Source organism: Leucoraja erinacea, chromosome 2, assembly GCF_028641065.1.
Source record: "Leucoraja erinacea ecotype New England chromosome 2, Leri_hhj_1, whole genome shotgun sequence".
NCBI classification, from domain to species: Eukaryota; Metazoa; Chordata; class Chondrichthyes; order Rajiformes; family Rajidae; genus Leucoraja; species Leucoraja erinaceus.
In genome coordinates this window covers 113,103,837-113,131,557 of record NC_073378.1, presented here as the reverse complement: position 1 = coordinate 113,131,557, position 27,721 = coordinate 113,103,837, and the positions used below count along the sequence as shown (strand labels likewise).

At 46.0% G+C, this 27,721-nt stretch overlaps 1 protein-coding gene across 1 annotated transcript in view; it reads right to left on the bottom strand.

The window, feature by feature from the left end:
* The window catches only part of LOC129706029 (NEDD8 ultimate buster 1-like), a 30,165-nt gene extending 20,918 nt beyond the window's left edge, over window positions 1-9,247 (bottom strand). Inside the window, exons 1-5 of the mRNA XM_055649984.1 lie at window positions 9,193-9,247; window positions 7,887-8,125; window positions 2,617-2,684; window positions 1,254-1,324; window positions 568-750 (exon numbers count right to left, since the gene is read on the bottom strand). Coding sequence (XP_055505959.1) covers window positions 568-750; window positions 1,254-1,324; window positions 2,617-2,684; window positions 7,887-8,125; window positions 9,193-9,247 — 616 coding nt within the window. The remainder of the gene's footprint in view (window positions 1-567; window positions 751-1,253; window positions 1,325-2,616; window positions 2,685-7,886; window positions 8,126-9,192) is intronic.
* Window positions 9,248-27,721: the final 18,474 nt, after the last annotated feature.

Genomic DNA, 27,721 nt, shown 5'->3' with positions numbered 1-27,721 from the left:
AAGATTCCTGGAGATCCCATGAGAACAAGATGCCAGGCTGGAAAGGGTGCAGATAAGATTTGCAAGGATGTTGCCAGGACTTGAGATTCTGAGCTATAGGGAGAGGTTGAAGAGGCCTGGACTCTAGTCCTTGGAGTACCGGAGGATGACGAGTGATTTTGGAGGTGTATAGGATCATGAGAGGGAAAGGAAAGAGCTTTAACCCTAAGTATGGGAATCAAGAACCAGAGGGTATAGTTTAAGGTGAAACGGGAAAGATTTACTAGGAACCTGAGGGCAACTTTTTTTTTTACACACAAATGGTGGTAGGTATATGGAAGGAACTGCCGGAGGACGTATTTGAGGCAGGTACTATCACAAAAGATTGACAAAAGATTTGAACAGGTGCATGCATAGAATAGGTTTAGAGGGATATGGGTTAAATGCAGGCAGGTAGGACTAATGTAGATGTGGCATGTTGGGCGATGTGGTCAAGTTGGGCCAAAAGGCCTGCTTCCACATTGTATGACTTTAATAATGAAGGACAAAAAAAAAAATGCTATTCCAATATTCTTCAAGTAACCTCACCATGTTGTGCTAAAATCTCAGCACCCTTCCTGGTCCTGGATATTTTGGCCTTGCACTCATCTTGTTCTTTCATCTCCTCTTGGAAAACCATCTCCTGCTCTTTAGCCTCCTCCTCAGTGACAGTTATTTGCATAACCATAATTAGCGAATTATTTTTCACATTCTGTTCAGCAAGAGATCGATCTGAAAAATGACAGTTATTTGCTAAGCGAGGATTTAGTAAATCATTTTTCACATTCTGTTTTATCGCATTGAAAGATACAGTGTGGAAACAGGCCCCTCTGTCCACCTAGTCCACACCGACCAACTGTTCACGCTGGTTCTATGTCATCGCACATTTACACCCACTCCCTACACACTAGGGGCATTTTACAGAGGCCAATACTACAAACACAGATGTCTTTGGGAATTCGGAGGAAACCAGAGCACCGGGTGAAAATCCACAGTCACAGGGAGAACGTGCACACTCCACACAGACAGCACCCGAGGTCAGGATCAAACCTGGGTCTCTGGTGCTGTGAGGCTGCAACATTCGCCAGATTTCCAATAACAGAACAATAATATTATTACATGCTTATCCATGTTCCCCAGCGATGCTGCCTGAACTGCTGAGTTACTCCAACACTGTATTTTTTTATATCTGCAAATCTTTGTGTCCAATAATATTATTATGGAAATCAACTTACCCATTTTAAGAACTTTGGAGTTCATGATAAGCTTTACATGTCCTTCATTCATTCCTGTTAATTGTGCAATTCTGTGCAAAAGAACATGCAATTGTGAAGATTTTCCTCACGAACATTAGATACAAGTACCACAAAATAAAACAATTACTTTTTCAAATGCGAGACCGTCCTCCCATATAAATCCCGATGTGAGGAATTACAGATGCATGAAAAATGGGCATCCAAATTACTTTGGTATCCTGAGGATGATGGGATGCACTATCAACCTCGAAATTCCAAAAACTCCAATCAGATGTTATTCTGGTACGCATCTTTTCCCAAACACGAGTAGTAAAAAGTTATTTCCTCCATTGCTCAGTTTAAATCCACTTATAGATTTAGATAGAGCATGGAAACAGGTTCTTTGGCCCACTGAGTCTACACTGTCCATCAACCAACAATTTACACTAATCCGACACCAGGCTAATACAAAATTGGACAAGAGTGCTGGAATAACTTGGGACTGTCTGAAGAAGGGTCCCAACCCGAAACGCCATTCATCCTTTTTCTCCACAGATGCTGCCAGACCCGCTGAGTTACTCCAGTACTTTGTGTCAATCTTCAGTAAATACCAGCATCTGTAGTTCCTTTCTACACATTTCTATTAAACAAATCCAACTTTCTGTATTGTTATCCACCCCAGATTGCACGACTCACTTACACACTAGGGGGGAATTTATAGATGCCAATTAACCTGCACACATCTTTGGTTTGTGGGGGCAAACATGAGCAGCCAGTGGGAACCCATGCAGTCACGGCGAGAACGTGCAAACACCCTACAGACAGCATCAGAGGTTAGGATTGAACCTTTGGCTCTGGCGCATTGAGGCAGCGGCTTTACCAATTGCGCCACTCTGCCAGCCGAATTAGTGATCTCTTTAGTTTTTTGAGATAGAGATACAGCATGGAAACAGGCCCTTTGGCCCATCGAGTCTGTGCCGACCAGTGATCCCAGTACTCTAGCGCAATCCTACACACTAGGGACAATTTACAATCTTTACTAAAGCCTATTAGTTTACAAACCTGTACATCTTTGAAGTTTGGGAGGAAATTGGAGCACCAGGGTAAATCCCATATGGATACAGGGAGAATGTACAAATTCAGTACATACAGTTCGAACCTGGTCTCTGCTGCTGTAAGACAGCAACTCTACCACAATATCACCGTGCCACCCCAATTGTGATGTGTAACATGAGCAGAAGTAACAACTTATAAATGTTAGCCTTTTTGGCATTGGCTACCAGAATGATTTTTCTTATTTCTATTATGATAAAGGGTTGAAATTAATACTCTGAATATAACTCCACACAAATGCAAAACTTACTCAGCTCTTAAATCACCAGCTGAAATGTTCAGTTTTGTTGTCAGCCGTGTCTTTTCTTTTCTCTTTCCCTGCAATATTAAAGATAACCCAGCTTTTTAGTTGAAAGGTACATTGCAATCACTGATTATTCACTAAGGAGCTCACCACAATTACTTTTGAAGGAAACCATTCACACTTTAACACATTTCTGAAAGGGGTTTGCAAGACTAGCCAATCATCTCCTCCCCTCCTCTTCACCATCGCCCCCTCCCAACATCTCTGTATCTATTGAGACTGACGGGGAGAAAATTGTATCCTCTAATTGCATTGGATTACATGCGAGGTGTGACTGTGAAATGGTTAGGTTCATATCACACCAACACATTTGCAACCAATGACATTATGTGCAGGGAATGGAGGGAAATGCATCATGTACAGGTTTTGTATATCAATTTAACTTAGTCAGCAGTACTTTATTTGTTACATGTACTGAGGTACATTGAAATTCATTTTTGTATGCACTCTAGTGCAAGTATCTCTTTGCATTTACATTTCTGGAAGTGGCAGCGCTGCCCTACAGCTGCGGCTCGCCTGCAGCCCGTTTGTCTTTTCTTTTCTTTGTTTTCTTTTGTCCTGTTGTTTCAGTTTATTTTAGTTGTGTATGTGTGGGGGGGGGCAGAGCCAGAACTTACCAACGCACGGCTGGCCGACTTCGGGGCTGTGGTGGCGTTGCGGCGGCGGCGACCCGACTTCGGAGCCTCGGCCGCGGGCCCAGTGGACGACAATGTCGGGAGCTCGCAGGTCCCAGGTTGGTGACCTGTTCTCCGGAGCTCCTGTAACAGCTTCGTCCACTGGACTGGAGGGTGGCAGCTTCTACCACCCTGGGCCGCGGAGTTTGAACCGGCCCGTTCGCGGAGCTCGGGTTCAGCCGCGGGACTTACCATCACCCGGCGGGGTCACAACATCGGAAGCCTGGATCGCCTCAACGCAGAGGGAGAACAAGGAAGGAAGAGACAAGGACTTTAAGACTTTTTCCTTCCATCACAGTGAGGAGGGCCTGGTAGACTCACTGTGGTGGATGTTAAATCTGTGTTTATTGTATGTTTTGTTATTTTATTCTATGTTATGACTGCAAGGCACAAAGTTTCGTTCAGACTGAAAAGTCTGAATAATAAGAAAGGATACTTTACTTTACATAAGCACTCAGATACATTTTATATAAGTATCCCACAAGTGTATAATAGTAATAGACTGAGACAGTAAACAGAGTCGCCAGGTTTGGCATCATTTTCAAGTCCCAGTTGTTATAGGTGTACAGTTCTTAACCTGCCCACGAAGGCATGTTGTCTTAGCGGCCTTGCGAGGTCGGCCTGGCCAAACTTGTTCTGTAAGCATGCCAAGTGTTATCAAGTTTAAGAAAGAACTGCAGATGCTGGAGAAATCAAAGGTAGACAAAAATGTTGCAGAAACTCAGCGGGTGAAGCTGCATCTATGGAGCGAAGGAAATAGGTGACGTTTCGGGTCGGGACCCTTCTTCAGACTGATGTGGAGGTGGGGCAGGAATAAGAAAGGAAGAGGTGGAGACAGTAGGCTGTGGGAGAGCTGGGAAGAGGAGTGGAATGAGAGAGAAAGCAAGGACTGCCTGAAATTGGAGAAGTCAATGTTCATACCACTGGGGTGTAAACTGCCCAAGCGAAATATGAGGTGCTGCTCCTCCAATTTACGGTGGGACTCACTCTGGCCATGGAGGAGGCCCAGGACAGAAAGGTCGGATTCGGAATGGGAGGGGGAGTTGAAATGCTGGGCCACCAGGAGATCAGGTTGGTTAGTTATCATGTTCTGCATGGACATTGTGGGTGAAGAGTCTGTCCCTGTGCTGTTCTATGTTAATGAAGTACATTTACAAAATGCACTGCAGGAATGTAAGAAGCTGGACAAGCAGTTTGTATACAGTGGTGTCCTTAAACATCAATTTGATAATGACTGGATGATTTTTGTAACAGTAACCAGCCAGAACAGTTAATTTCAATTAGTTTTAGGTCCACAGCGAGTATTGATGAGGACTCTAACCCAAAGCACTCAAAGTGCATCCACAGGAATTAGCAGTATTTAGTTTCTCAAATCTGTAGACAAGCTTGTGATTCCAGGATGGGTAGTTGAACCCAATTATAAAAGCTGCATTGGCACAAAACTGTCTGATTATCATTTGATAATCTCCCAGGATCAGTTGATTTGCTCCAAGGCTCCCGTTGGTTTAGTCGATTATATTTGAAGCGTTATCAATTTAGACACTTGGGACCAGGCTCATTTGGTAAGCCTTGCATAGAATTACAATTCAAAGGTCTTTTCCTCCTGATTTACTGCAATACTCTGAACACTATCACCAACTACCATTACGATCCAATAACCGTAAATGGCTCGATAATAATCATGTATTGTCTTTCCACTGACTGGATAACACGCCTCAAAAGCTTTTCATTGTATCCCGTACACGTGACAATAAACTAAACTGAACTAACTTATAAAGGATAGACACAAAATGCTGGAGTAACTGCAGGGCCAGTCAGCATCTCTGGAGAAAAGGAATAGGTGATGTTTTGGGTCGAGACCCTTCTTCAGACTTCACCTTTTCCTCCACTCTCTCTCCCCTTAATTCCTTGTGCCCCACCTGGATGCACATCCCTTTCTCCATTCCCCCTTTCACCTATATTTCTTCCTCTGGCTTCACATTTTTCACCTCTTCTACCTTTATCTCTAGCTTACAATCTAAAAAGATCTCCTGCCTTTAATTAACCATTTGCCGACCAACCCCCGCCCATCACCAGTATCCACATCACTTGCTTAGCTTTGTCACGTTCCTGCCTCCTCTTCCAGCTTTCTATTGCAGCCTGAAGAAGGTCCTGACCCTAATCATCACCTATCCATGTTCTCCAAAGATGCTGCCTGACCTGTTGAGTTACTCCAACAATCTGTGTCTCTTTTGCAAACTGGCATTTGCAGTTCCTTGTCTCTACACAAGGGATGTGTTGGGGAGGGGGGAGAGAGATCTGAATCACTTTAAATAAAAAAAGCTAAAGGAAGTTTTAAACTCATTGTGCAACTGAAGCCAAAATGCTTGTCCTACTCAAATATCTTGCAGAGTGAGCCAACAGGAGGGATAACCCCAAGTGACCTGCCTTCAATCTATCAAATGCTGGTGACGGATGCATTAGCTGTGGCCTTTGCTCGTCCTCGTGGAGCCAAAATTACATTTTAACACAGAGGCCACCCTTGGTCGTGTTGTGTGGCACTACAATGGTGCTGAATAAGGTGGGATGGAATTGGCAGCTAGGAAATGGACATTCATGGGGTGTAGAGGATTATCAGCAGCAAACTGAACGTGCGGCATGGCATCTCTCTCGCTTTATATTTAAATCAAGCTGGGGGGATCAACTGCAATACAGAGAGGAATGCAGAATGGCATGCCAAGGGTAGTGCAAGACCTATCTAGACACGAGGTGCTAATTTGGTGAAACTACAACAAGCATGCTAAGCAATAAACACTGCATGCAATAAAGAGTGAAATGATCTCACAGCTAACACACAGTCATAGTCACACAGCATGGAAACCTTCAGCCCAACTCGTCCATGCCGACTAAGATGCCCCATCTAAGCCCATCCCATTTGCCCACGTTTGGCTCATATCCCTCTAAACCTTTCCTTTCCATGTACCTGTCCAAATGTCTTTTAAATGTTCTTGTAGTACCTGCCTCAACTACTCTCTCTGGCAGCTTGTTCCACATACCCACCACCCGCTGTGTGAAAAGGGTTCCTATTAAATCTTTTCTCTCTCACCTTAAACCTATGGCCTCTAGTTCTTGATTCCCCTGCTCTGGGAAAAGACATCTGCCCTCTCTATTCCCCTCATATCGTGGAACCTTCCAACCAACAGCATCATGCAAATACCCGTGTTAGAATAACTGCAGCAATTTAAAACCAATTCACTATCAACTTTCCAAAAATATACTTTATTTGTAATAAAATATATACAAAACAAAAAATTGTGCCACAGTCTTCATACATTCTCAGTGTCTATACATTCAATAATGTCATTGTCAGTAGTATTCGCACATATCTTTAAACAAAACACTTATGGTGGCCCCTGAGGTGATATCCCTTCCCTGTTTGAGGGATGTTATTGCAATAGCTAATAAATGCCAGCCACAGTTTTGCCTTAAATAAGATTATAGTTTTTCTGAGGAAACTACAAATCATCTCCCATAAACCAAGAGTAGGACCATCAACCTTTCTTCTAATGAGAAGTCTCTTTTCACCTTCTAAACTCCAGCGAAGGACAGCACGGGGCCTGTACCTGCTGGAGTTCTAAAGGATGAGGGGAGACCTCATTGAAATAGTGAAAGGCCTGGATAGCGTGAATGTGGTGAAGATATTTCCACTAGTGGGAGAGCCTGGGACCAGGGGGCGTACCTTTAGAAAGTTGATGAGGAGAAATGTCTTTAGTCGGAGGGTGGTGACGCTATGGAATTCATTGCCACAGACAGCTGTGGAGGGCAAGGGTATTTTTACCTTTCATTGGGTAATTCAATGGGTATTTTTAAAGCTGAGATTGACAGGTTCTCGGTTAGTAAGGATGTCAACATTTACAGGGATAAGGCAGGAGAATGGGGTTGAGAAGGAAAAATAGGTCAACCATGATTTGACGGCAGAATAGACTTGATGGGCCAAATGCCTAATTCTGCTCCTATGACTTATGAACTTAGAAACTAAATGTGCATTCATTCAACTGCTTTCAAAGGGAAAACAATTCCGATAAAACACTACAACCCTAATTTAGACATCCACTGTTTTGTAACATTTCTCAGCCCTTTGCAAACAGCAATCAAATTATGTGATTGCCACAGGGTCTTAGTGTATCCCTGACGCATTTAGTCTTTATGTTCATATTAATGGAGTCCATTTAACATCAGCGCTATTCCAGTGAACCCCAAAAAAGTTTCTTTTATAAAAGGATTCTAACTTGGCAAACATTCTTGGCTTGGATTTTAGCACTTTGTCTGATCAATTAGCAGTCAAAGTAGATAATATTTTTCAAGTCGTTAAATTAATAAGTTTGGATCGAGGCCTTTCCAAAGAATGATTGAAGGGTGCAAACTCGAAATGTCACCTATCCATTCCCTCACACCCGCTGAGTTACTCCAGAACCTTGTGTTTTCCTAAGATTCCAGCATCAACAGTTCCTTGCATCAACATTAATAAGTTGCTCACTTAGAGAAAATATTATAGCTACTTACATTGCTTGTGTAAGTAATTCGTATTGTTGCAAGTCCCGTATCTTCAAATGTCTTTTTTGCACTCAGGCCTTGCAGTGAAGTACATCTCAAACTTTCAAGAATACTTTCCACATTCCTTAAGTCGATGCACAATTGTAATGCATATTTCTCAGCCAAAATCTTATTTGGGAAAAGAAAATGTAGATCATTTTTAAACAACTTTTTATTCTCTGTAACAAATTGATTGCTCGCATCAATATTTTAAAAGAAATATACAACTAAGTAATGTTGGGTCAATATCAACTAAACAGCATGAATTAAAGAGCTTTAACAAAATTGGGCCAAATGAAGAGACCATTAACCCAAGTTGTGTAATAAATAGGCGTGAGCCATACAACGTGGAAACAGGCCCTTTGGCCCAACTTGCCCCTGCCGACCAACATATTCCCCATCTACACCTGCCTCCGTTTGGCCCATAGTCAAGATCAAACCCAGGTTTCTGGTGCTGTAAGGCAGCAACTCTACAACGCTACCACTGCGCCAGTGTCTATACATGTACTGCCGTTACTCACCAGTCTACTCCAATGATACTTCCCCCCCAATGACCACAACTATACCGCAGTTATTCACCTAGGTTCCTCCAATAGTACCTTCCAAACCCTCACTGTCAAAGTAGGGTTATGAGAACACCGCCCCTAAAGTTTTCCCTGAGAAGTACATTTAGTTTTTTTTTAAGTTTAGTTTAGAGAAACAGTGCGGAAACATGCCCTTCGGCCAACCAAGTCCGCGTCGACCAGCCATCCCATCACACTAGTACAACACTACACACAAGGGACAATTTACAATTTTTACTGGTCAAATAACCTACAAACTTATATGTCTTTGGAGTGTGGGAGGAAACCGGAGCACCCGGGGAAAACCCATACAGTCAGGGGCAGAACGCACAAACTCCGTACAGACAGCACCCATAGTGAGGATCGATCCTGGGTCTTTGTGCTGTAAGGCAGAAACTCTACCGCTGCGCCACCGTGTCGCCCTCATATAGAAATGTATCAATTTTTCTTAATAATTCAAAGATACTTTAATGTCATGCCTACCTAGGTACAGTGAAATGCTTTGTTTTACTTACAATCTGGTAAAATCATACAGAAGACCTCACCTAGGTAGTACACAAGCATCACCACGTTTCTGCGACCGACAAAGTCATATAAAGTTCATCGAACAGACTTATCTTTGTTCGCATAGAGCGAGCCAGGCCCTGCCTGCACGCGGCAGCCCCTCACTGGGCGGCCCTTCAATCTTGGCTCTTAAATCATTGTTCAATTACCTTCAAACTGTGCCTTTACCTCCTCACCCACCAGCAGCCGTAGAATTGCTGCCATATGGTGCCTTTTCGACCAAAATGAATTGTAAGTTTGTATTTAAGAATGTGTTTTCTTTGGGTGACCTCTATCAGAAGGTGAAATTGATGGTCCCAAATGCAAAATAAAGTTCTGGTGTGGCATCTTTATTTTGTGGTGTAAGGGGGTCCCAGATTTCGTTTTCCACAAAGGGTGGACGTCATGCTTCTGGACAGAGATTTGGCACTTGCTAGTACAGGTGCACAAACCTTTTATCCGGTGTTCCAGAAACCGAAATTGCCATTTTGCCATATGGCGCCATTGACCCACGGTTCGAGGTCTGACTATGGGTGCCATCTGTATGGAGTTTGTATGTTCACCCTGTGACCACAGTTTGGGCTTTTTCTTTGGGCGCTGGTCGGAGAGGCGGGGAGCGGTCAATGCCTTCCTACAACACGCCTAGTAAGATGTAGCGCTGTGGCCGTTTGCAAGTTGTAATTCCGCATTGAAAAAGCTGCGATCCAATCCAGCGCTCGCCAAACGCCCCAGCTCCACAAATGTCGGGAGTCGGCATTGGGAAACCATTGATGCCTTGTACCGTGCGGCAACTTTCAGCTGTCTGGTCGTGGCATCTTTGGAGCCGCGCAGCCAGGGGTAGAGTTTCCGGGTGGTGCTCCAACCGGCGCCGCCCGCTCCCAGCCCCCAACTCCGCCTCCAAATCATTTCGTGTTTCGGCGGCCACAGCGTTCCGGAGACGGCGACCGGTGCATTGCCCGCTCCCCCTGGGTCCTGGACGCTGCCGACTCCCGTTCTCTGGGGTGGCCCGCGTGGAGACGCCTCATAGAGTTCTCGGAGCTCCAACCGGCGCCGCCCGCGGCCGGACGGAGCCCCCAGCTCCGCGAGGTTGGGAGTTTCGACCAAACTAAGAAAAAGTTTCCCCCTTCACCCCGACTCCACACCACCACATAAAATCCCTTTGACTACCATTTATGCAATGAGTCTGCTAGGCAGTAGCTCAGACTTTTCAAGCCGCCCGCGCTACCTAAAATCTACGCTAAAAATCTTCCATTCTGAAATAAAATGGGGACAAGTGTCTGGTCCCAAGGCTTTCGGATAAAAGGTTGTGCACCTGTAGCAGTAAGCCCCAAAATAAAGGTCGGAGATAAAAGAGGGCAAGGGGAAGAATATTTAATCCTAGATTACTTTGCAAAAAAATAATTTATACAGGGCCAACAATTAATTCTGTTCTAGACACAATTGTAGTAATGATATGTTGTTTAGCGTTATGGCTTAATGTTATTACGTTATGAAATGTTAGCCCTAAACAATTTTACGTGTAGAAAGGAGCTGCAGATGCTGGTTTATACCAAAGATATACACAAAGTGTTGGAGTAACTCAGCAGCTCAGGCAGCATCTCTGGAGGAAAAGGATGGGTGATGTTTCAGGTCAGAAGTCTGAAGAAGGGTCCCGACCCAAAACAGCAACGATCCCTTTTCTCCAGAGATGCTGCCTGACCCACTGCGGTACTCCAGCACTTTGTGGTTAGCATCCTTTTATAATCTGCAATAGCCATACATTAAGATTTATGTTGAATTTATTGAAATGGCTATGCAGCCAACCATTAAGATGCAAACTTTATCAGTCTTTAGGAAGGGAACCGAGTAATGTTCCATGTAGGACACAAAGTGCTGGAGTGACTCAGCGGGTCAGGCAACATCACTGGAAAACATAGCTAGATGGCGTTTCGGGTCGGGACCCTTCTTCAGCTGTGCTGCCTGACATGCTGAATTACACCAGCTCTCTGTGACCGTTTGTGAAAGCCAGCACCTGACGTTCCTTGTCTCTAACATTCTGTGTATATTGGATCTAAACATATGGGGGAAAAAAGGTTAACAAATAAATTTATAAAACACTATGCACTATTAAAATAGATGATATGTTGGGGGTTCAAACCAAACCTGGTGTGCTCTTGGTGGAGTTTGCACGATCTCTCCGTGACTTTGTGGGTTTCCTTTGTATGACCCAGTTTCATGCCACATCTCGAAGACGTGCAAGTTTGTCTGTTAATTGGCCTCTAAATTACCCCTAGTGTGTAGGGAGTGGATGCAAAACTGGGATAACATAGAACTAGTGTGAACGCGTGATCGATGTCTGTGTGGACTCCATGGGCTGATACATTCACCATGCTGTATCTTTCAATCAATCAATTCAATGCTGGTTATTCGGAATAGCAATGGTGAATACACTTTCTTTCCCCCTCCAATTTACTAATCAAACCATTTGATACGAATGGTCAGTATAAGATGAAAAATAGATTGATATTTTCCAGGTTACATCTTATCAATTATCACCCACAGCATGTCAACTCAGTACTGTCAATACAACATGTCAACAGCTTCCCAGCTGCTATCAGGCAATTGAATAATCGTACCACCAACCAGAGAGCAGCCCTGAGCTACTATCTATCACATTGGGACTATCTTTAATGGGACTTTACTGGTTTCTTTTATCATATATCTGTACACCGTGGATGGCTCGATTGTAATCATGTATTGTCTTTCTGCTGACTGGTTAGCATGCAACAAAAGCTTTTCACTGTACCTCGGTACACGTGACAGTAAACTAAACTGCACTGAAATATGGAGGTAGCTGTTCAAAATCATGCACTGTCTGTCATTTTGATTAATACACCCAAGAACATAAATAAAACACCTCAATTACAATAATTTCTGTGCATATAATGTATCTTGTGTTCTTTGAGACACACATGGAAACAATAAGGCAGGTGGCCAAATGCTTGGATCGAAGTCATAAGCTTTAAGATATACTTTAAAAGGAGGGTAAAACAGACACAGAGGCAATGTGTGCCGACTGGCCCGTTCCAGACTGCAGGAGTACCTACTGAGAGACTTGCTGAAGCTTGGTGCATCCAACACCAAGGCTCAGTGGGGGAGGACCAGTCTAGGGTCCTTCCACTGTTGGACATTGGGGGGGTGAAGGGTCTGGCGGAGACACTCCTCAAACAAGGGAAAGGACATCACCCCAGGGGGCCAGATGAGTGGCAAGGATGCTTGGTATAAGGATCGTTAGCTAACAGTACCAAATATAACACTAATTAATGTGTATACATTGAGAATGTCAGAAGAGATTTGGCTGTGTTCTTGTTTTTGTATATATTTTTTATTCTGATTAAAGTTTATTTTCGGTGAAAAATAAAGACTCCACAACTTAGAGCCTTGGCTGTCAGATATAACTGCCAATGGCACAGAGATTAAAACTGGAATAAACAAGAGTCCAGAATTGGAGGAAGGTGGAGGGTTTGCAGAGAGTGTGGCAAAGCAGCAGTGGTGGTATCTGGAAAAACTGAATGAGAGTTTAATATAAACTTGGGTATTGCTTAACTACAAACTATTGGAGTGTGGATCAGCGAGGCCTGTAACAAAGGGGGCAGGGCCCAGAGTTTTGGATGAGATCACGTTTGGAGCAAGCTGTATGTTTAATACAGAAGCGTGGGGTTTTCCAAAGGTTCAAAGCATTGTCTAATCCTCTGGCCACAAGTTTCAAAACATTTACAAATTCATGGTAGTTTCCATTGTAGCACTATTGTTAATATTATTGTAAAGACAAATAGAATCAGTAAAGAATGATGACCAAACTGAATAATAGGCAAAATCCAATCAAAGTAAACCTATATTTAAAAAAAAAAGCTTTTATGGACTGATTTTCATTCAGGGCTACACGTCACATGTAAGTGGTTTATGGCTAACTTTGGGGTGGGATATTGCAACCTTCATGTGGTCCGCCCTGTTTCGATGAATGCAATCAACCCGGCGTGCACAATCAAATCAGATCAAATAGAACAAATTGTTCTACAACTTTAGGCTGTGCACGCCATACGCAAGAAGAAGATGGCTAACTTTCAATTGTACATTTTAAAACAGTCATACCTGGGCTGTGGATGCATCCCAGACCATCATGCAAGCCAACCTCCCTTCCATTGACTCCATCTACACTTCATGCTGCCTCCGCAAGGCCACCAGCATAATCAAGGATGAGTTTTACCCTGGTCACTCCCCCTTCTCCCCTCCCCTCCCCTCCCCATCAGACACGAGGTACAGAAATGTGAAAAAGCACACCTCCAGATTCCAGTTTCTTCCCAGCTGATATCAGGCAATTGCACCATCCAATAACCAACTAGAGAGCGGTCCTGATCAACCATCTACCTCATTGGAGACCTCCAGACTATCTTTAATCAGATTTTATCTTGCATTAAACATTATTCCTTTTAGTCTGAAGAAGGGTCTCAACCCAAAAGTCACCCATTCCATATCTCCAGAGATGCTCTCTGTCCTGCTGAACATTTTGTGTCTATCTTTGGTTTAAGCCAGTTCTTTCCTACTTGTTATTCCTTTTATCCTGTATATGTACATTATTGACAGCTTGATTGTAATCATGTAGTCTTCCTGCTGACTGGATAGTACGCAAAAAAAGCTTTCAATGTATCTTTGTTCACATGATAATAAATGAAATTAAACTAAACTTACTATGTCAATGAATCGGAAGGGAGCAGAGCAAAATACAGCCACCTGTTATCCATGTAGCAAATCATTGATTTGTGAATAGCTGGGCAGTGGATTATTGTTATACTGTAACTGCCCCCCACTCCAGGGGTCCCGACCTGAAGTGCCGCCTATACATTATCTCCGTACATGCTGCCTGACATCACTGAATTACTTCAGCGCGATGTGTTTTACTCAAGATTCCAGTATTTGCAGTTCCAAGTGTTTCCATCCATTAAACTTTATATAGAAGCAGGCCCTTAGCTCACCGAGTCCACACAGACCATGATCACCCCGTATACTAAAACTATCCTACACTCTAGGGACAATTTACAATTTTACCGAAGCCAATTAACTTACAAACCTGTACATCTTTGGAGTGCTGTGGAATCTGGAGCATCCAGAGAAAACCCACACTGTCACAGGGTGAATGTGCAAACTCCGTACAGTCAGCATCCGTAGTCAGGATCGAACCCGAGTCTCTGGCACTGTAAAGCAGCAACTCTACTGCTGCGCCACTGTGCCACCCATTAGTACCATGGATTAACAACAATCCAATCTCAAGATTTTAAAATTCATAACCGAAAGAGCATTGATTGTCATTTAAGTATCAAGTTCTGAACTTCTGTCACCCTCTGCCTGCAGAAGGGGGTGGGGAGTGGTGTGAAGTAGTGCAGATGGATATTTGATGGTGCAGATTCAGTTGACAGAGGTTGACATCTAAATGCAATAAAATGTTTGAACAATCAATTTTCAAAACTGAAAGTGAAGTTCAAAACTGAAAGTGAAGTTCAAAACTGAAAAGTTCCTGGTATAAGATTATGAAGAATCCCTCTGCCCTTTGCTCCCTCAATCCCTACTCCACCCTCCCTTGGCCCCTGCTCCCCTCTCTCTCAGCCTGTCTCCCACCCTTCCTCAGTCCCCGTCCGTCCGCACTCCCACCTACCTACCTACATCCCTCATTCACCCCATGCTATTCCCTCACTCCTTGCTCCCCTCCTCTCCCCACAGTCCGTGCCCTTCTCACTGCCCTCAGCTCCTGCTCCCTCTCCTTCTGCCCCTGTCCCCCTTCCTCACCTCTTTCCCTCAACCCCTACCTTTGCCCCACTACCTACCCCCTCCCTCCCTCCCTGTCTGTCTCTCCCTCTGCCCCAGGTTCGCCTCCCTCAGCACCTGCCTGCCTGCCTCTCTCCATCGCCCCTCTGCCCCCTCCCCCACTCAGCTGCCCCTGGTTCGCCCCCCTCCGCACCCTCCCTCCTTCTGCCCCTGTCCCCCCTTCCTCCCCTCTCCCTTCCCTCAACCCCTACCTTTGCCCCCTCCCTCTGTCCCCCACTACCTACCCCCTCCCTCCCTGTCTGGTTCTGTCTCTCCCTCTGCCCCAGGTTCGCCTCCCTCAGCACCTGCCTGCCTCCCCCTCCTCTCTCCCATCGCCCCCCTCCCCCCCCCCCTCCCCTCCCTCACTCCCTCCCACCCTCTGCCCCTGGTTCGCCCCCCTCCGCCCCCCCACCAACCACTCCCTCTGCCCCCAGGTTTGCCTCCCTCACTCCCCTCTCCCCTCACCTGCCTGCCTCTCTCCCTCTGTCACCCCCTCCCCTCACCCCCTCACTCCCCTCCCCTCACTCCCTCACCCCCTCCCTCTGCCCTCACTCCCCTCCCCTCACTCCCCTCCCCTCTCCCTTCCCTCACTCACTACTCACCCTCCCTCCCCTCCCCTCCCCTCACTCCCTCCCCTCACTCACTCACTACTCACTCCCCCCCTCCCTCTGTCCGTCCGCGCCGTTGGTCTGACTGCCCACGTGACCCGAGTGCCGAGGCCAATGGACGTGCCGTGCCGTGACGTCACGGCGTCCCCTGCGTGGCCGGAAGCTGCAGACGACGCAACCCCGCGGCGAAGGCCGCGTCACGAGCAACGACCTTAGAGCAGGGCCCGAGATCTTTGGTCACGAGGGGGTGGCGTCGTGACGCAAGCCCGGTGACGGCGCCGCCCCTCCCCCCACGTCCCCAGGCCCAAGAGCAGCATCCTCTAGTATCTTCACTCAAACTGACGCTGCCCGTTCCCAGCTGCCTGCCTGCCTGCTGGTCACGGCCCTCCCTCTCTGCCACACCCTGCACCCACCCACACATTCATTCCCAGGCCCCTGCCCTCTGCTTGTCATGGCCTTCCCCTCTGTACCCACCTCATTTGCAGGTGTCTGCCCCACTCCCCGGTGCTAAACCGGTACCTACCTCATTTGCAGGTGTCTGTACCACCACCTACCCCTGCCAATCCCGTACCCATCTCGTTTACAGGTGCCCAGCCCTGACCCCTTTTGCCAAACCTGTACCCACCTCATTCTCAAGTGCCAGCTCTAAAGGTCTTTACAAAAACTGTACCCACCTCTGAGGCAGAGGGATATGGGGCAAATCCAGGTAAGTGGGACACTTGGATGTGGCACCTTGGTTGGCATGGATGAGTTGGGCTGAAGAGCCTATTTCTGAGATACTGCCCGTTCCCAGCTGCCTGCTATGACTGAGGTGCCATGTGAGTGTCAGGAAGCATATAAAGGCTGATATTCATGTGTAGGAATGAACTGCAGATGCTGATTTAAACCGAAGATAGTTTAACGAATAGAATAAAAGGCGATCGGTTGTTGAACGAGGATCAAAACCAGGAACAACGGGCGGGAGACGATAAAAAGACTGCCGGACGACCCCTACGCCGTGGTGTGGCCACTATCACAGGGCTGTCCTCGTCCACATGCGCGGGCTTTAATCGGCTGACGGAGACGAACTCCTCCCGACTGCCCACGTCCAGTGTGAACATGGAGACTCAAGTCCTCAGCACTCTGTACGGCCCCTCGTAAAACCGCTGCAGCGGCGAGCGGTGAACGTCCCTATGAAGGAAAACATAAGCACAATTCTGTAATGACACCGGTACATGCACCGATGTTCCGGAAGTGGCGGCGCTGTTGACAACTGTGGCTCGCCTGCAGTTCGTCTGTTTTTACTTTTTTTGATGTTTTCTTTGTCCTTTTTTAGTAACATTTTAGTTTATTAGGTTGTGTATGTGTGTGTGAGGAGGGTGAAACATGTTTTCTGTCTCTTCCTTTGGGGGAATGCTACTTTTTCGTGTTGTATCCCCCTTCTCTGTCTCCGTCTGCGCTGAGGCCTAATTGCAGAGCTGGCGGCCTCGAACTGCGACCAACCTCGAGGCTCCGGAGGCAGAGCCAGCCAGGACTAGTCTGGCTGACTTCGGGGCTGAGGCGGCAGTGGCCCGACTCGGGGCTGAGGCGGCGTTCGGCGGTGGCCTGACTCGGGGCTGAGGCGGCGATGGCCCGACTCGGGGCTGAGGCGACGGCGGCCCGACTCGGAGCTGAGGCGGCGTTCTGGCTTTCAGTAGCGGCCCGACTCGGAGCTGAGGCGGCGGCGACATCACTTCGGAGGTTCGGCCGCTGGCCCAGTGGACGACCGGGAGATCGCAGGTCACAGGTTGGTGACCTGTTTCCGGAGCTCCCGCAACTACAGCTGCGTCCGCTGGACTGGAGGGGGGCATCTTCGGCCTGGATCGCCTCAGCGCAGAGGGAGAACAAGGAGGGAAGAGACAGAGACTTTAAGACTTTTACCTCCATCACAGTGAGGAGGTGCCTGGTGAATTCAGTGGTGGATGTTAATTTGTGTTTATTGTATGTTTTGTTATTTATTATTATTATGTATGACTGCAGGCAACAACATTTTGTTCAGACCGAAAGGCGTAGTTCTGATGCCCAGAAGGACCCATGGCAACTGGTCAACCTAATCGAGGCCGGTAAGCCGGGCCTTCAACGACGACTTGAGGTGTCTGTGGAAACGCTCGACCAACACATTTGCCTCCGGGCGATATGCGGTCGTCTAATTTAGGCGGGCGCCATATAGCTGCGCCAAACCGCACCACAGAGACGAGGTGAACTGTGCCCCACGGTCAGTGGTTATGTCAGACGGGACACCGAAATGAGCGAAACGATGGCTCGAACGCACGCGAAACGATGGCTCGAACGCACGCCTCCGCGGAGGTATCCGTCAACGGGATTGCCTCTGCCCACCTGGTGAACTTACCCACTAACATAAGCAGGTGCGTGGCACCACGCGAACATGGCAAGGGTCTGACAAGGTTTGCATGAATGTGCAGAAACCTGCCATCAGGCACAGTGAAATCTTGCATGGGCGGCAGCACATGTCGCTGGACCTTGGAGGTCTGACACGGGATACAAGCACAGGCCCAGGCTGCCACCTACTTCCGTAACCCGTACCAGACGAATTTGGACACCACCAGGGCAGAAGTGGCACGAATGGACGAGTGGGCCAAACCGTGAATGGTGTTAAAAACCCGTTGTCTCCAACTAACCGGGATGATCGGACGGGCTCTACGTGGAAACATCACAAAGGACCTTCACGCCTGCCGCGCCACAACATACCTCTGCCATCTTAAGGCCCGTAATAGCATTGCGGTAATCTGACATACTGGCATCGGCCTTTGGGAAGTGACCAAGAACCCGATGGCACTCTGGTGTCAGGCCAACAGCCTCCTCTTGAACATCAAAAAAACTAAGGAGCTGATCGTGGATTTTAGGAGGGCACATCATCCGAGGACGTACACACCATTGAGGATAAATGGGATACTGTGGATAGGGTGAGCTGCTTTAAATACCTTGGAGTCCACATCTCTGAGGATATGACATGGACATCACGCGCCGCAGCACTCGTGAGTAAGGCAAGGCAGCGCCTTTACCACCTCAGGCAATTGAGGTAATTCAGAGTGTTTCCGAGGATCCTCCAGTGCTTCTACTCAGTGGCTGTGGAAAGCATCTTGTCCGGAAATATTACAACCTGGTTTGGGAATTGCTCTGCCCAGGTCAAGAAGGCTCTGCAGAGAGTAGTGCGTTCGGCCGAATGCACTATGGGAACTTCACTTGCCCCCCTGCAGGAACTATACATCAGGAGGTGCAACTCCACAGCCAATAAAATTATTGGAGACCCCTTCCACCCCTGCAACGGACTGTTCCAGCTGTTACGGTCAAGCAAACGCCTCCGTTGCCATGCTGTGAGAACGGAGAGGTTGAGAAGAAGCTTCTTCCCAGAGGCCATTAGGACTGTAAACTCCTATCTCACCAGGGACTAACTTTATTGTACCACTCTACTGCTTTTTTTTAAAATTTAAATCTTTTTATTTGAATTTCACAGCAATTTGCATACATACAATGATAACAGACAGTGACAGTCAAGGCATAATTGTGCAACAGTATGTAAGTGACCCTCAAAGCCCATACCCTTACCCACCTTCAACCCACCCGAATCAGGTCAGAACCAAACGGGGACAAACAACACTCACATACATACACATCCACACAAAAATGGTAAGATAAACAAAACAAAAAGTACTAAAAAAAAAGTGGAAAAAAAGGGGTCACTAATAACAGTAAATAAGTAAATAATTAAATAAATAAGTGTGGGGTGGGGGGGGGGGGGGGGTAAGGGGACAGCAGCTGCAGTAGAGCAGAACAATGGTGGAGAGCACTCAGTCCTCTTCCGAGTCCGGGGACAAGTTGAGAGAGTTAACAAGTTCCAAGAAAGGGTTCCATGTATCTAGGAATGTCTTGGTAGAGCCTTTGAGAGAGAACCTAAGTTTTTCAAGCTTTAAATTGTAAAGCACCTCCTTAATCCAGTGGGTGTGTGTCGGGGGACAGGTGAGCCTCCAGTTAAGCAAGATCAGTCTCCGGGCTAACAAGGTTGTAAAAGCTAGAACCCGTTTCACCGCAACAGAGAGGTTGGTGTTGGGAGGGGTACCGAAAATGGCTGACAGTGGATTTGGAGGTACAGTCTGGCCGTAAGCTCTGCTTATCAAGTCGAAAGCACTCCTCCAAAAGGCTGCTAGCTTAGGGCAAGACCAAAACATATGACTATGGTTGGCAGGAGATTGATTACATCTGTTGCAGGTGTCCCTAACAGCGGGGTAAATTCTAGATAATCTTGCATTTGTGTAGTGGACTTTGTGAAGGACTTTACATTGGATTAGGCCATGACGGGCACATATGGAGGAAGAATGGGTCAAGTCCAAGGCAGAGTCCCATTGCTGGTCTGTTAGTTTCGTATTCAGCTCACCCTCCCACGCAGCTTTTAATGAGGTATGAGGTTTCAATATAACCGACCCTAACAAGTTATAGAAAACAGAGATGCATTTCTTCCGGTTGGGATCTAGAGCTAAGATGGTATCGGTCAGGGTTTCAGGGGGGCGATTTGGGAAATGGGGGAATGTCTTCTTCACAAAATCTCTAATCTGGAAAAAACGAAAAAGTTGGGAGTTTGGGAGGCTATAGTTGGACGAGAGCTCCGCAAAAGACGATCCTTGTATAGGTTTTTGACACTACTGATACCGTTGCTATGCCAGGTTTTGAATGTGTGGTCTGTACTTGAAGGTTTAAAGATGTGGTTTTTAAGCAGTGGGGTCAAGATGGAAGGGCCTTGTAAACCGATGTTTTTCCTGAGTTGACTCCATATCTTGAGTGAGAGGGACGCAATTGGGCCTGCACCCACTGATGTTATAGGAAGGGGGAGTTGGGAGCATAGGACAGACCGCAACGGGAGATGTGAACTCGCCTTTTCCATGTGTACCCAGGTCGGTAGGTGGTCGCAATCATCATTCATCCAATACAGGAGTTTTTGCAAGTTAGCTGCCCAATAGTATCGCCTAAAGTCAGGAAGTGCCAAACCGCCGTCACTCTTAGGAGACTGCAGTATGGCCTTTCGGATTCTAGCCGGTTTGCTACCCCATAAAAATTGTCCTTTCTAATTTATCAAAAAAAGATTTAGTGATAAGTATATGGACGTGCTGGAAAAGATACAGGAATTTGGGTGGGATGACCATCTTGACCAGATTTATCCGGACCATGAGGGATAGCAGTAAAACTGACCAGCGGTCAAAATCTCTTTCAACTTTCTCAACCAGAGGCAGAAAGTTTGTGCGAAACATATCAGATAAGGGTGTTGTGATAAAGACGCCGAGGTAGCGAAACCCGTCCTCTGCCCATTTGAATGAGGTTAAAGAGCGAGGGAGCTGCTTAGCCAATGAGTCAATCGGTAATAGCTCACTCTTTTGGTAATTAAGTTTATAACCAGAATACGCGCCAAACCGTTCTAAAATATTCGTAATCACAGGGAGAGAGCTGACTGGGTTCGAGATGTACAGGAGCAGATCATCCACATACAATGAGACTTTATGAGTTGTGTCGAACCGTGTAATACCTTTAAAGCCCTTCTCTGAGCGTAACCAGACCGCCAAGGGCTCTATCGCGACAGCAAACAGAAGTGGTGATAACGGACAACCCTGTCTGGTACCTCTCTGAAGGGGGAAGTGGGGCGACAGTGTGCCGTTTGTTTGTACTGAGGCCACCGGGGACGAGTATAATAGACTGACCCAAAGAATAAAACTGTTACCGAGGCCAAACCTGTCCATCGCCTCATATAGGTACCTCCACTCGACCCTGTCGAAAGCTTTTTCGGCGTCGAGGGAGACCACTTTCTCCGGGGTCTCACTACTCGGTGAATGGATGATGTTAAGGAGACGCCTGGTATTGTGGGAAGACTGTCGGCTTGGTATGAACCCTGTTTGGTCTAACGAGATAATAGAGGGCATCACTCGTTGAAGACGGAGCGCAAGAACGTTAGAGAGGATTTTGAGGTCCACATTCAGGAGTGAAATTGGTCTATAGCTACTACAAAGCAGGGGATCTTTCTCCTTTTTAAGAATTAGGGAGATAGTAGCCCATGACAAGGTGGGTGGTAGGCGACGATGTAAAAACGCCTCATTGTACATATCTCTGAGGACTGGTGCGAGGAGAGCAGAGAAAGCTTTGTAATATTCTACAGTGAAGCCTTCAGGGCCGGGTGACTTTCCGCTTTGCAGCGATGTGATGGCTGCTTGGACCTCAGCAACAGTTATGGGACCACCCAAGTCTCTCGTGGCTTCATCGTCAATTCGGGGAAACGTCATACTACTGAGCATGTCACCTGCAGTGGGAGGACAATCGGAAACGTATAGTTCAGCGTAGAATTTAGCAAATGCTTCATTAATTCTAAGAGGATCAGTATGAATCTCCCCTAAGCTGGATCTAATGGCTGGAATTAGCCGTGAAGTCGCCTCGGTTCTGGCCTGATGGGCCAAAAGCTTCCCAGCTTTATCCCCAGATTCAAAAAAGTGTTGCCTAGATTTAAGCAGTCGTAGCTTAGCTTTATTAGTAGACGTGAGGTCAAAGTCTGTTTGTAACCTAAGGCGTTCTCTATAAAGGTTAGGGTCTGGGTCAGATGCATATTTGTCATCAATGTCCTTTATTTTTTGTAACAGGTCTGCCGTTTGGGACGTCTCGGTTCTTTTCAGGTTGGAGACAAAAGAGATAAGTTGGCCCCTAATATAGGCTTTTGAAGCTTCCCAGAGTATACCTCTTTCTATGTCCGGCGAGTCATTCAGCTCAAAATATAAGGTGATTTGGGAGTGCAAGAATTGCATGTAGTGAGCCTCTGCTAATAATGAGGAGTTGAACCTCCACTGTTTAAAGGGGTTAGTTTGTTTACGAAAGTGGAGATTGCAGCGTGATCTGATATCACGATACTATGATACTCGCTGGATTTGATTTTGGAGAGCAGTCTGTTATCTAAGAGAAAGAAGTCTATACGGGTATAGGTACGGTGCACGTGGGGAAAAAAATGAAAATGATTTAGTCGTGGGGAATGTAAATCTCCATGGATATGTGAGCCCAAGTTGTTTGGCGAAAGCATGCAGAGTCTTACCTGATTTAGTTAAAGTAGAGGCTTTGTTCGAAGATCTGTCCAGTATAGGGTCTTGGACCAGATTAAAATCTCCACCCACAATGATGTGGTGATTTTCAATATTTGGGAGAGATGTAAAAAATCTGGTTACAAATGAGCTGTCATCCCAGTTGGGACCGTAAATGCTGGCCAATATGACAGGCGTGCCTTGCAGTTTGCCAGACACCATGACAAAGCGGCCAGCAGGATCCTCCACAGTTTTCTGTGGTTCGAACATAACGTTCTTACGAATCAGGATAGCAGTACCCCTAGCCCTATCATTAAATTTCATAGAAACATAGAAATTAGGTGCAGGAGTAGGCCATTCGGCCCTTCGAGCCTGCACCGCCATTCAATATGATCATGGCTGATCATCCAACTCAGTATCCCGTACCTGCCTTCTCTCCATACCCTCTGATCCCCTTGTCCACAAGGGCCACATCTAACTCCCTCTTAAATATAGCCAATGAACTGGCCTCAACTACCCTCTGTGGCAGAGAGTTCCAGAGATTCACCACTCTCTGTGTGAAAAAAGTTCTCCTCATCTCGGTTTTAAAGGATTTCCCCCTTATCCTTAAGCTGTGACCCCTTGTCCTGGACTTCCCCAACATCGGGAACAATCTTCCTGCATCTAGCCTGTCCAACCCCTTAAGAATTTTGTAAGTTTCTATACAAAATTCTTAAGGGGTTGGACAGGCTAGATGCAGGAAGATTATTAAATTTCGAGTGAAATAAGTGGCTAATCCAGCCTCTCTTGCCGTGTTACCTCTCTGTTACGAAGGTGGGTATATTATGGTGGGTTACGAAGGTGGGTATATGGGTATCTTGAATAAAAAATATATCGCCTTTGAGCTGTTGCAAGTGGGCCAAGATCCTGTCAGTCTTAGTAGGACTTCCCACCCCCCTCACGTTCCACGAGACAAATCTAAGAGTGTCGTTTGTGTTGGCCATACTTAGCTATATCCAAGCGAGTGGGCAGAGCGCTGTAGTACTGCAAGTCGAAACGGAAGAGCGCATCGAAACCAGCTGCCGAGAGTGGGGATGTGGGGGGGGGGAGAAGGAGTGATAAAAAAAAAAAAAAAAGATACATACACACGTATACACACAACAAACAAGTGGGACACATATCACTTAACCATCTTTCAAACCTGAGTCCCCGGACCTGAGATCCCCCATGTCCCAACTGAACCTTGAGTGCCCATTGCACCAAGGTGCGTTGTCCTCGCATCCGCATGGAGATATCCGATCTTAACTCCCAATATTTCCACCTCCCAAAGCAACAAAATCGCTCAATGTCAGTAAAGTAACATAAAATGAAATGAGTGTAGTAATAATAATAATAACAATGATAATAATAATTTGAAAAATAGAAAGTAGAAATAAAGTAAAATAAACATAAATAAATAAATACAAAGTTGAAATAATTGCCATAATAGTTGCACTGCCAATGTCATTGCTAACACTAATGGTAATGGTTGTAATGATGATAGTAATAATAAGACAAAGCAAATGAACAAAATGGTGATACTGAATAAGCAAGCCAACGTATAAGTGGAGCAAGAATAGCTTCCTTTGGTATTACATAGTATATCTTAAAATCGACAAGGTATAAAGAAAGAGTTAGTGTTAGAGAAGTTAGCGAGTTGCAAACTGGGCTCTTGGATTAAAGCGCAGGGCAAAAGAACATCAATTAAGTATTGTTAAACAAAAACGCTGTAGGAGCAGATTGGTATAACACAGCCTTGGCTGTAATGAGCTCTTATCAGCCCCAGACAGTCCGCTAGGAAGACTAGTGTAAAGAAACTAGCCGAATGCTGGCAGCGTTAGCAGCCAGCTGCTAAAAACAAGAAGGCAGAGACCAGATCACGAACCACAAAGTGGGTCCCTTAAGCCCAATTTTATAGCATGTGCAAGTGAAGAACCTTTCAAGTATGATTACACATAAACATTATAAGGAAAAGTTGGTATAAGATAGTCACGAATCGTGGTGAATTCTTACCAGCCTCATACATTTCAAGACGGGTCTAGTATAATCAGCAAGGCCGAGCGCTAGCAATGGCTAGTTGCTAAGAGCAGTCAAGCTAAAGTTAGTCCATAATGTAACCATATATTAACTGGGCCCCTGTACCACTTGGATATAGACATACCAAGCGAAGTCAGTCGTCTGTGGGTCCCGGTCTGCGTCGATGGTAAGATGAGATGAAATCCTGAGCGGCCTCAGGAGTTGTTAGCCGACGCCTCTTACGCCTTCCCTGGCCATGATGAACAGCTTGGCTGGATAATGAAGGGAGGGTTTGAGACCCAGGTTGTACAGCTCCTTCATAACGTCTCGGTACGCGGAGCGTTGTTCAACTATCTCAGGACAGTAGTCTTCGAAAATGTGGATCGGGATATCCTTGTACTTCAGCTTACCCCTCTGCCTCCGAGCCTCGCGCACCACCAACTCGCGGGTCTGGTATCTATGGAAGCAGATCACAACTGCTCTGAGTTTCTCACCAGGGCTTGGCTTGGCTGTTAGCGTACGGTGGGCTCAGTCTAGCTCCGGGGCTGATTCCAGTGTGTGTTCGCCAAGAGTCTCGAGCAGGAGTTGAGAGAAAAAAGCTGTTGTTTGGGGGCCTTCGATGTTCTCGGGGAGACCGACTATCCTTATGTTATTTCGGCGACTCCTGCCTTCCAGGCCGATAAGCTTAGACTTTAGCTTCGCGTTCTCTTTGGTCACCGTAGTTAGCATTGTCGCTATAGCTCGTATGTCTTGGCTGGTGGTATCAGCAAAAGACTCTAATGATGAAAGATGGTGTTGGTGATCTGAAATAGTGGTCTGGATATTGTCCAGCTTCATTTCCAGTTTGGTGAACGGTGCGTTGAATTCTGCCAGTAATTTTTTTTTTAATTGCTGTTTTTTTCCCCTTTTTCCTTCTGCCCACAATATTTAATATGGAAAAGAATATGTGATTCAGTTACATTCTGTTTGTAGTTTGTTTGGTTGTTTGTTTGTCTTTTTGCACAAAGTCCGCAAGCATTGCCACTTTTCATTTCACTGCACATCTCGTATGTGTATGTGACGAATAAACTTGACTTAACTTCACTTGATGTTTTTAAGCGGCAAGAACTGGGAGACTAGTCAGGATTGAGGGAAAGATGAGCGGAGCAAAGTACAGAGAGAGAGCCTTGATGAGAACCTGCTCCAGAGCGTTCTGGACCTCAGACTGGGGCGGAGGTTCACCTTCCAACAGGACAATGACCCTAAACACACAGCCAAGAAAACGCTGGAGTGGCTTCGTGACAAGTCTGTGAATGTCTTTGAGTGGCCCAGCCAGAGCCCGGACTTGAACCCGATCGAACATCTCTGGAGGGACCTGAAAATAGCTGTGCATCGACGCTCCCCATCCTACCTGACAGAGCTTGATAGGATCTGCAGAGAAGAATGGAAGAAATTACACAAGTACAGGCGTGTCAAGCTTGTTGTGCCATACCCAAGAAGTCTTGAAGCTGTAATTGCTGCCAAAGGTGCCTCAAAGTACTGAGTAAAGGGTCTGAATACTTATGTAAATGTGATATTTCAGTTATTTCTTTTTAATTACTTTGCACAACTTCCTAAACACTTGTTTTCGCTTTTTAATTATGGGGTATTGTGTGTAGATTGATTATAAAAAAAAAAAAATTTAATCCATTTTAGAATAAGGCTGTAACGTAATAAAATGTGGAAAAAGTGAAGGGGTCTGAATAATTTTTTTCAGAATGCACTGTAACTCAGCGGGTCAGACGTTTCTTCACCCATGTGTTCAAAAGAACTGCAGATGCTGGTTTAAATCGAAGGGAGACACAAAATGCTGGAGTAACTCAGCGGGACAGGCAGCATCTCTGGAGAGAAGGAATGGGTGTAGTTGTCGGGTCGAGCTCGACCTGTATCGTCACCCATTCCTTTTCTCCAGAGATGCTGCCTGTTCCGCTGAGTTACTCCAGCATTTTGTGTTTCTTCATTTATTCCGTTTCTCCAGCAAGGCTGATATTCAAGTTGATTTGGCTGTCCTTGTACAAGTAACAGAAATTAACATGCAATAATCCACAGGGACGGGAAACATATGTTGCTGTCTGAGTACAAGAACAAGGAAGTGGGGCTGCATGGTGAGGACTATGTTGAGTCTATACATATATCTCACCTTGGTCTGTTTATTTAAAGGAAGATAAAGTTGCTTTAGACTGGATTCTTCTATTAAAGAGATTGCAGATTGTTGTTTATTTATTCATTGAATTGTGTTTATTCTATGCTCTCTACGTGTGTTTTGTTTGAGACCTGTAATGCTGCTGCAAGAGATTGCTGACGCACAGCACCAGATTCAGGGACAGTTTCTTCCCAGCTTCTTATTCTTCTTGCGAATGAAACATAAACCAAAGGAATAGTTAGATCTCAAGCCGGGTGTTGAGCAGCCAGGTTGTTGTCTCTGCGTCAATGTCTGCCAGGCCCTGAGCTCCTTTTGGTGGGTGGTAGAGCGGGCACTCAGAGATGACATGGTTGGCTGTTCCCAGCTGTTATCAGGCAACTGAATCATCCTACCACAACCAGAGAGTAGTGCTGAACTACTATCTATCTCTGATTTCCCTCGGACTATCCTTGACTGGACTTTGCTGGCTTTATCTTGCACTAAACGTTATTCAATTCTCATGGATCTATACAATGGAAATGGATTGATTGTAATCATGTATTGTTTTTGTGCTGACTGGTTAGCACGCGACAAAACGTTTTTCACTGTGCCTTGGTACACGTGACAATAAACTAAACTGAAACTTGATTAATATAGGTGTCAATGGTTACGGGGAGAAGACACGAGAATTGGGTCCAGAGGGAAAAATAGATCAGCAGTGATTGAATGGCAGAGCAGACCAATGGCCTTATTCTGCTCCATGTCTTATGGTCTTATAGTCTATGTAAGAATATCAACAGTCAATAGACAATAGTTATTTACTTGTCACTGTACAGTGAAATTATTTTCATATTACTCGTGCGGGCACCGCCATTATTGGCACCATTATCCAAAGTCCGGCCAGCTCGCATGCTCGGTGTACTGGAGCAGTTCCTGTGAACCAATGTCCCTCTCCTCTCCTCTCCTCGTCTGACCATCTTTGTGCCGCTGAGGAATCTCC